The sequence below is a fragment of the Penaeus chinensis genome, chromosome 38 (genome assembly GCF_019202785.1).
Source record: "Penaeus chinensis breed Huanghai No. 1 chromosome 38, ASM1920278v2, whole genome shotgun sequence".
NCBI classification, from domain to species: Eukaryota; Metazoa; Arthropoda; class Malacostraca; order Decapoda; family Penaeidae; genus Penaeus; species Penaeus chinensis.
In genome coordinates this window covers 2,406,538-2,416,537 of record NC_061856.1, presented here as the reverse complement: position 1 = coordinate 2,416,537, position 10,000 = coordinate 2,406,538, and the positions used below count along the sequence as shown (strand labels likewise).

The 10,000-nt window shown below is 36.5% G+C and overlaps 2 protein-coding genes across 3 annotated transcripts in view; one reads left to right on the top strand and one right to left on the bottom strand.

Annotated features, from left to right (window-relative positions):
• Positions 1–2,210, top strand: part of LOC125045855 (NADH dehydrogenase [ubiquinone] iron-sulfur protein 6, mitochondrial-like) — a 6,527-nt gene extending 4,317 nt beyond the window's left edge. The window contains exons 2-4 of one of the 2 annotated variants that reach the window (XM_047643404.1): positions 1,239–1,415; positions 2,013–2,089; positions 2,122–2,210. In XM_047643404.1, coding sequence (XP_047499360.1) covers positions 1,239–1,415; positions 2,013–2,078 — 243 coding nt within the window. In that variant the 3' untranslated portion in view covers positions 2,079–2,089; positions 2,122–2,210. Of the gene's footprint in view, positions 1–1,238; positions 1,416–2,012 lie in introns of both variants that reach the window. The other variant, XM_047643403.1, reaches the window with a different exon arrangement.
• A 446-nt stretch (positions 2,211–2,656) lies between these two features.
• Positions 2,657–10,000, bottom strand: part of LOC125045854 (mitochondrial uncoupling protein Bmcp-like) — a 42,101-nt gene continuing 34,757 nt past the window's right edge. Inside the window, exons 3-9 of the mRNA XM_047643402.1 lie at positions 8,295–8,445; positions 7,979–8,115; positions 7,428–7,570; positions 7,155–7,279; positions 4,825–4,885; positions 4,528–4,635; positions 2,657–4,180 (exon numbers count right to left, since the gene is read on the bottom strand). Coding sequence (XP_047499358.1) covers positions 4,061–4,180; positions 4,528–4,635; positions 4,825–4,885; positions 7,155–7,279; positions 7,428–7,570; positions 7,979–8,115; positions 8,295–8,445 — 845 coding nt within the window. The 3' untranslated portion in view covers positions 2,657–4,060. The remainder of the gene's footprint in view (positions 4,181–4,527; positions 4,636–4,824; positions 4,886–7,154; positions 7,280–7,427; positions 7,571–7,978; positions 8,116–8,294; positions 8,446–10,000) is intronic.

The following is a 10,000-nucleotide window of genomic DNA, read 5'->3' as shown; positions in this document are numbered from 1 at the left end:
TTTGCTTATATAAATTTTGAAATATTTAATGTTGTTTCAGTATGTTCTCTTCCACTCCACAAAACCATTTATTGGCCAGTATTCACATTGTGTGTGTTCTTAATTTAATCTGCATTATCTTACCAAATGTAATTATTTTCATCAGCCATGGAACAGCATGGGAGGGAACTTTTTCATACAAGGATCAGGTACAATGAGGAACATAACAGAATGTGGGTTGTAATAGTATACTCATTCTTATGCTTGTATGTGGTGAAAACAAATGTATATTATATTACAGCACTGAAAAATACGTAGGGTGGGGAAAGCTTTCCATGTGGAATGGATGTTATTATTGTTGTGAACCTGAATATTGTGCTGGTTACTGCTAAAGTTATGAACCCATTAATAGGGTATATTTGAAAACTTGTATAGAATACTAAACTAGGAAAAAATGTTACTGCTGTTAATAGGTTATTCATTTTGTTATTGAAGCTATCATACTGTTAAACTTATTATACTATGAAAATAAAGAATATAGTTGATAACAGAAAGTGCTGGAAGTAATGATAAATCTCAAATACATCAAGATACAAAGTCTAGAGAGTATCATAAATGTTGCGAAGTAGTCAGGATACGGTTGCACAGCTATTGAGCTATAGTCCAGACATAACATCTGCTGTGAGACAGTTTGCAGTTATCTCCCATATTTAATAGCAGACAAGATACACCCAGAATTGTGTCTCTAGACACATGCTTAACAGTCACATGACTTTCAGTTGATTTCTGTAAGAATCACATTGTATTTGACAAGATGTTTCATGACTTGAATAAAATATCTTGATGTGTACAAAGGCTAGAGACTGTTCAAATGATAAACATGAGATAGAGCCAAAGGTGTGTATGAGGCCTGAGGGTCAACATTATTCTTTTCCTTCAGGAACTGTTAACAGATACTCAAATATTGAACCAACCTGTAGAAATTTACCTGGGACCATACTTAGATGATACTCATATTTGGTAAAATGGCTTTGGCAGCACATGAAAATTCTTGCATAGAGTTATACAGTATTCTTGTTGAGTGTCAAAAGACAAATAGAATGCATGCAAAACTAAACTTTTCCTGCTTTATTTATCTGTTAAACTTTTATACTGTGCATATTTTATAACCTTCAGAAAGAGTCCTAAAAAGTCAACATTGTCAATCAATATGCCCAGGATTCAGCAACTCTACAGCCCTATATATTCTGCCATTTCAGAAATTTCCTGAGAACGACAGCCGAAATGCCCGGTTCGTGATGACTCCCAGACAGACCAATCCCAGGTGGTCTATCAACCTGGTCAAGGAAGTTCCTCCCAAGGCGGTAAACACGCGCGTCGTGGCTTGTGACGGAGGACCTGGAGCCCTTGGCCACCCTAGGGTCTATATCAACTTGGTGAGCGATATTTCGGTGGTCTGGTTGTTTATTAGTTTATTTATAGAGATAATTTTTTTATCCTTTTGCTCTGAATTCTTGTTTATATATATGGATACATATATCTTGTTTGTTCTTTTATTATTTTGTTTGTTTTTACGTTTTACATTTTTATGTTTTTTTTTTTTTTTTTTTTTTTTAAGTAAACCTGTGTTTCCTTTTCTCTAATGATGTATTCAAATCCTATTTTCTTTTTTTTTTCTTTTATTTTGAGTATTTATTTCTTTTTTTTATATGTAATTATAAGGCTGACTTAATTTTTCTGGATCATATATGCATATTTCTCCAAAAGTACTTTACTTTTGTTTTGATATACATCTGTTGTTTTCATATTTAACATTTAAAAAAAAATGTCCTGTGCTGATTTGAAATTAACCATTTTATTGATTATTATTATTATTATTAATAATGATAAGTGATTATAATGATAGTAATTGGAACATTAAAGATAATGATAGTAAGGATGGCAATATTATTAGTTTGGAAAAGTCTCACTTATTTTGTGAATAATGTCGCATATTGTTGCCTTTGATTATCACCTGTTGCCTTTCCTTCTAGGACCAGCCAGGAACTCACGACTGCATCTATTGTGGACTCCGCTATTACAAGGAGGATAGCCATTAACATCGTTATGGGCTTTTATGGGAAAAGCAGCATTATAGAAGCTGCTTTTCCCCTGCTTTCGAAGCAAGAGAACTTTTTTGTTTTACCTTTGTAGGACTGTAAATAATTCAGTGTTAATAAATTATACATTAACGTCAATTTTTTTTAAAACCTTGTTTGTAGTTATTATGTGTGAATTAGGACATGGTTATCTGTCTTCAGGGATCAAAAAATCAGGGATAGTTTTGTAGTATTTGTAGGTTCACTAATATTTCAGTGAGAAAGGGCTTATAAAATACAAATAGCTGGCATATCCCACAGGTGTCAGCTGTTTTTTGCACATATGCTTGAAATTAACTCCACAGCTGCAGTTTACACATAAGATTGATGTCCTGCAAAATTAGTCTCTTGTTAGATGAAAAGTTTTGAGAAGTCAAGCTGTTAACAGTAACAATGTGTATATGCAGTACAAGTGAACATTTTCAATTGGAAAACTCACGCAATTATTGCTATGAATTTAGAAGTACCCCATGTCGATAAATTTTTTATTGCATTTTCATAAGAGTGGGGGGGGGGGGGGGTGACACAAAAAGAACAGGTATTGATATAACTTTTATTTGGAAGAATAAGTTACTGAACATCCTCACACTCATCATGTACTCTTACAAACTGCAATTCATAAAAAAGATAATTTACAATTGCTTTTGAGTATTACAATATATAAATACTTCCGAAAGAGAAGATAAAGGGCAAATATTCCATTTCTCCAACCTACATAACAAAAATTCACAAAAGCAATAACTCCAGATCCAGACCAAAATAAATTAAAGTTATCACACACCATAACACTTTGATCTCTTCACTGTATTTCATTTGTCAGTATCTTACCTCGTTCACATTCTACAAAAATAGATAAATTCACATTTACACAATACATTTGTCAAAAGTAATCACGTACACAGAGCAAGGACTGAGTTTGGAAGTGAGCAATAGTTTCCTTGAATATACTTTCTTAAATACTGTAATTTTAAGAGAACATCAATGGTCATAAAAGCATATATTCCTACAGAAGCCAATCTCACCAAAAATAAAAACTGGTGCTAGGACTAGGCAAGTGAAATGGCCGTATGCCTAGTAATTAAATGCTCACTGTCAAAACTTGGCTGATCCACTGCTGCGTTTATCAATAGCAAATCTTTGGTCACTGAAAACAGTGTCTTTCAATCTTCACACAAAGTCATTTCACAACTACATTTAACCAGGAAATAATTTAAACAGACCTTATGAACAATAGATCTAAAATGAGATATTTACATCTTCCATTATGAAAAACAAAAAACAAAAAAATACAACTCCATAAAATATATTACCGTTTCAACATCTCATTCTGGTGAAGGATCTTCCTAGTTGGAATGACTAATATCAAATGTGACATTCTGATATTATACATGAGTCCCCCTGCTCCACAGGAGAGAAATTGACAAGAGCACCCTATATTAATGAGGCTGACATATATGATTATAAAACAAAAGAAATGGATGTGATGTGGATCTGAATTATGAAATATGAGATCTGACAAACAGGTTTCTTCATACAGATTGTCAAAAAAAACTTTGCAATGTGTTTGCTATGAAGAATCACTGCTAAGGTCTCAAATGTTTAAAAAAAAGTATGAGAACAAAGAGCTTCCCTTGTAATTTCAATACTTTTTTTCCCATTATTTGTCCACTGCTTTCATCAAGAGGACAACTCTGTGGGCGAGCAAATGCAAGTCATCAGGCGGATATGAAATTCTGGGAAATGCTCTTTAGTTCATGAAATGGTTTTGAACCATGAACTCCATCTATGACATAGATCACAACAAGATTATAAGCTGCACTTCACTTTAATGCTACCAAGTTTCCCATTAGATCTTCTTAATGCCGCATAGACCTTCGGAAGGTAACAGGAACTTCATTAGATGTCTTGAGCTTCACAAGGGTCCAATGGAGATGCTGCACAACCTAATAAAACTTCTTGAGTTGCTCGAAGGTGACAAAGAAGATGATGTTCCATGGGCCAAGTCTCAGCCATGTAGGGATAAAGCCCTTATAGAGAGCCAAGGGTCCCTCAGCCTTAACAGTCTGCAAGAAAGTATGTCCATAAATTGCTTGTACATAGTATAAATATTAAAAATAATAATGATTATATTTATTATTTTGGGTTTGGTGTGGTGGCTCTTGAGACTTCAGTCAAACTATGGCTGTCTATTTATTGTTACTAAATTACTCCAGTGTGCAAGGAAGGGCCAGGGTTACCATCCAGTGGTAGTGTGGGATTGAATGCAGGTCAGCAGTTCTAAGATAACAACGCTACCACTGTACTTTTAAGAATTATTAAAAGAGGCAAGATTTTTTTTTTTTTTTTTTTTTTTTTTTTTTTCTATTGCACTTCTTCACAGTAATTGTAAACAAATCTGAAAAAATCTTACCTGTATGAAACAGTCAGCAGTACTAGCATACACCGGGGATGTACAAACAGCACCATTGCCACTTACTGCGGCTGGAGCTTTAAGTTTTCTTTGGTTCATCAGGCGTGTCTGAAATAAACAAAAGGGGAGTGAATGAAGTTTTAAATACAATTATACTTAAACTCCCTCACTCTGTAAAGAAAGAGCATTCAATTTACAGCAGCCATAACCCAAAGAAAAAAATACAAAATATCAATCTTGAATCTACACGACTCTCACTGATACCCAAATTGCATTCTCGAAAGCAAAGACACCTACCCTCACGACGTCCAGTGGCGTTGATGCAACTGCACCCCCCAGGCTAGATATGAAGCTCGATCTGTCATGGAAGAAAATGGAAGGAATTACACATGGGTAAACTCCCTTGTTTATTCCTCATACATGAAAGTATTTGCATATCTTAAGAGGTATTTCCTTTGCCTTCCATATTTTTCCTTTTCATACATGTGCTTTCCTTAGTTGTAGATATCCATATATGAGTTTTATTTGACTTCTCACTGTCTGATTAACAATGTAAAGAAATAAACTGTGCCTATAGCATGCATTTAACTTGGCTTGAGAAAATTTATAAAAGTTTCAGTGACAACATGCTCTTTCATACTGCATATATATACATATATGTAAATAGACATATATATATGCAATAAATGTGTAAAGACCTTCCATTCATTGCATAGTATGGTTATTTGCATATTCAAATGACATTTTCCATAAGCAGGAGTTTCAGCAATTATTATGGTGACATACTGTAGACTTTCCAGTGGAAAAAAAGTATAAATAAAGGAAAAGAGCATTTGCATAAGAAACTTAAAGATAAATATAAATCAGCCAGTGAGATGTTTGTATCAAAGACAAACAATAAACAGCCAATTGAACAATTCATTTCCTTTTTTTTGTTGTTGTTGTTTTTTTTATTTTCCATATCAGATTTATAATTTAATTCTCATTATGATTATGATGATGATATGAAAGATGAAAGAGAATGATGAAGAAAAAAGAAATCAGCTTGTTGATGTATGAAAAAAGAAAACAAAAAATCCATCTACATCTCACGCAAGTAAAAGAAAAGGCATAGTTCAGTAAAAATTTTATCAGTCATATGAATGATGCACTACACACACAAATTCAGCTCCTTAAAAATCTATGAAATACTGCAGTAAGGGTTCACAAGGAGATCTTAAGCTAACTTTAATTTAGAAATATATGATGTAGAGTCTGGATTGATTCCTTTCAATATCAAGTAATCAAAGAGAGACAAAACACACTTCCATCATTGGCCATACGATAAGAACAATTGACGCAAAAATAAACACATTAAACAATGTAGAGAGAGTTAGCACGTATTTTTTTAGCATCTTCAAAAGATTATAAGATCAAATATTGTCAAGAAGTACACTTGGGGAAGAGCAAGACACAGCTAACTAGAGTCAAGAAGTCCAGAGAAGAGAAGCAATATACAGTGTAATTGATTATGGAGGCAATGGATGTGGTGGTGAGGCACTAATGATGAGGTTGGTACAATACAGGTCAGGTTATCAACGTTACATGGGACAAGTCACTCCCGAGAATCATGGCGGTTCCTCAGCTCAGGGCCCCACAGTCCCACAGGACTGGGGACCCATGCCGGGTTAGTGGTCTGGGACCGGGGATTTGGGATCCGTTGCCAGGGCCCGAAGGACCCTAGATTCATCCCGGACATGCGTTTGCGAAACATCTGGAATGGACACACGTGAAACCAAGGTGGTCGCCTGTGACGTACCACCAGGAAAAGCATATGAATAGACACACACTAACCATGATTAACTCAAAGAATTGCCCAAACAAGGCCTAGATTTCTCCTACAACCACTACAGCTTACACTATCCCAACTTTGGTCTACCTCTGTATCCCACACTGAATTGAAGTCTCACGTTAACTTTACCTATCCGAACTATTGAACTAGTGAAGCTTCATTCATCCAGTCTTTCACTCTGCATGGACTGTAAACTTCACACTTCATTAATCATGACATTTCTAACAAAGCAGGTTTTACAATTAGTGTGAAGTTAATTTGTTAATGAGGTAGTGAAAAACAAAATCATATTAGCACTGATTAACACTCATCATGGATAGATGATCATCAGGGAATTTTCTCATTGTGACTATATACACATACTTTTATGCCATCTGAGGTTCTTGACTACTAAGAAAATGAATTTGATACAAGACTAGAAACATCCCTTCATCTATTGTGAGAAATCAGCATGTAATGTTTCTTTGAATTTCAGTTTCCCAAATGGAACAGAGGCCCCTTACTTTACTCTTAAGAACCTGCATTCTATATCAACAGTGTGAATGAACTGATCACTCCTGGACAAATGAGTACTTTAGAAACTTTTCCCAATCAAAGACAGAAAGGTCTGTGTAACAAACAAGCGGACACTTGGCACCATCCACAACAGTTTATACTAATTGTAACAAAAATCAGCAACAATCACTGATGCTGATGCTCATCTGCATCCATTAGGTAACACCTAACTATTTAATATTATCCTAAGGTCATTTCAAACACATCACACAAAAGATAGCAAAAGCATCGGATCACCTACAAGAAATGGTTTGTAGAATTATCTGGCAGTAAGTTCATCTTGATGAAATAGTGTTTGCACATGTCGTAAATTGGCAGCTCTACTCCCACAATAACCCCTGCTCTCTGCGCCGTTGGGCAAACTCCCTGTATGGAAAAGATATGGTTACATAAATGAATCTGGACGAATGAGTCACTGTAAAATAAATACCAAAGATCATATACAATTTACAATATCTCCATTTAGTTTTTTTCAAAGAGTATATTACACCAACTTGAATTTCAAATAACTTACCCTCCATAGGCCCTGTATTCCCTCCTGGTTATAAATACTAATAAATGCCTGAAGGAGAGACTTCTCCTTGAAGTCAGAACGCCCACTCTGTAACCTGACTTTCAGGACGTCTGTGGGGTTGGCCATAGCACTTGACACCACACCTGAAAAAATATCAATATATTAAGGGCTACAATACAGATGATAAGATGGAGAACATAGGTATACTGCAAGGTAGTTAACTTATCCACAATTTCTATGCGGATTTAGAAAATGATATACCATTTTTGGATAAATGGTTAATACAATCTTATCCCACTTAAAGTGCATACTAAAATGTTTTGAAGCTGAGAATGAAGCACTGATCTGTGATATGATCATCACAATATCATACATCTGATGTGTGTATCCTCTTTGATGCAAATCACCAGGGATTGGAATATCATTGGAACTGCATGTCATTTTGAAGATTTTGACATTATTCTAACTCGTAACTTTTTACACTTGTATTGTGGATGATACAAGGCAGAGATATCTTTAGCTGATATGACAAATGTAGAGAATTTCAATACCTGCAGTGACTGCACAAAAAACGTTGATGCCCAATCTTTCTTCATTGGGATTTTTTGTCAGCATCTGTTTCAGGGTGTAATAAATGCCAAATTTGATGGTCCCATATGTTGCCTGACGAAGGACAGCTGGAGCAATACTGTAATGAAAGAATAATAAAATCAATATCCATTACTTTTTCATTTTCTTTATTTTATTTCATCCTCGCAAACTTTTATCTGAACGTATTTAAAAGGTATCGCAATGTACATCCGCATTCTATCTCTCGGCTACAAACACCTCGATTACAACAGAGCATTCACTAAAGAACCCACTTACCCAAAATACAATGCCCTGACGCCTTCCTCACTCGATATCTTGAGAAGAGCATGGATCATACCCTTGTATCGCTTGGCAACAATCTGGCCCCCATCGCTGCGGGCACCCTGGATCTGCAGCCGAGTCTTGGTGGTGTCGATGGGAAACGTCCCTGTGGAAGAACATACGTTGTAGTTAAGGAATTGGTAGATCCAAGAATACATATTTAAATTGGATATGTTCATGTATGTAAGTATTGAGTGTGAGTGTGTGTGTGAGTGTGTGTGTGTGTGTGTGTGTGTGTGTGTGTGTGTGTGTGTGTGTGTGTGTGTGTGTGTGTGTGTGTGTGTGTGTGTGTGTGTGTTGCTGGTATGGGGGTGGGTGAGCATGTGCATGTGTGTGCACACTCTTGCTAAGAACCACTCACACTTAAGTCTTCCTTTAATCGTATAAACTACATAATTGTTAACCCAAACCACCAAAATTCACTATCATTATCACCACATCCTTATTTTCCTAAGCTCACGTTTAGCACCCTTATTTTTTCTCTTCATACTGCACACATTTGCCAAATATTCTCTAAGAGAAATAAGAGAAAAGTAAGTAGAAAAGACAAAGAGAATAAATAAAAAAATGAAAGCGACGCACACCAACGGAATCTATATGTAACCTCAAGTGTATATCAGGAAACCAATCAATGCTCTCTATTTATAACTTCCTCTATCTATACATATAGTCACCAGCATCCCCTTTTTGCTGAATTTCACAACAGACATATCACACACAGACACACAGACACACAGACACACAGACACAGACACAGACACAGACACACACACACACACACACACACACACTTCAAATTATGCAAATACTCTGTTCTTGTCACATGCTTTCAGGTCTGTTTACGAGACATGAAAATAGTGAGACCTCGAGTGAAGACAAACAACCGTCAGAGAAAGGGATCCATATTTATAAACTTTCTTCTCAACAGGGTTTCCACATATCAGAAAAGAGGAAGAGTAAGAGAAGGAGGTAGAGGAGGAAGAGAGAGAGAGAGAGAGAGAGAGAGAGAGAGAGAGAGAGAGAGAGAGAGAGAGAGAGAGAGAGAGAGAGAGAGAGGGAGAGGGAGAGGGAGAGGGAGAGGGAGAGGGAGAGGGAGAGAGAGAGAGAGAGAGAGAGAGAGAGAGAGAGAGAGAGAGAGAGAGAGAGAGAGAGAGAGAGAGAGAGAGAGAGAGAGAGAGAGAGGAGGAGTAGGAGGAAGAAAAGAGAGAGAGAGAGGAGGAGTAGGAGGAAGAAAAGAGAGAGAGAGAGGAGGAGTAGGAGGAAGAAAAGAGAGAGAGAGAGGAGGAGCAGGAGGAAGAAAAGAGAGAGAGAGAGGAGGAGCAGGAGGAAGAAAAGAGAGAGAGAGAGGAGGAGTAGGAGGAAGAAAAGAGAGAGAGAGAGGAGGAAGAAAAGAGAGAGAGAGAGGAGGAAGAAATGAGAGAGAGGAGGAAGAAAAGAGAGACAGGAGGAAGAAAAGAGAGACAGGAGGAAGAAAAGAGAGACAGGAGGAAGAAAAGAGAGAGAGAGAGGAGGAAGAAAAGAGAGAGAGAGGAGGAAGAAAAGAGAGAGAGAGGAGGAAGAAAAGAGAGAGAGAGGAGGAAGAAAAGAGAGAGAGAGGAGGAAGAAAAGAGAGAGAGAGAGAGGAGGAAGAAAAGAGAGAGAGAGAGGAGGAAGAAAAAAGA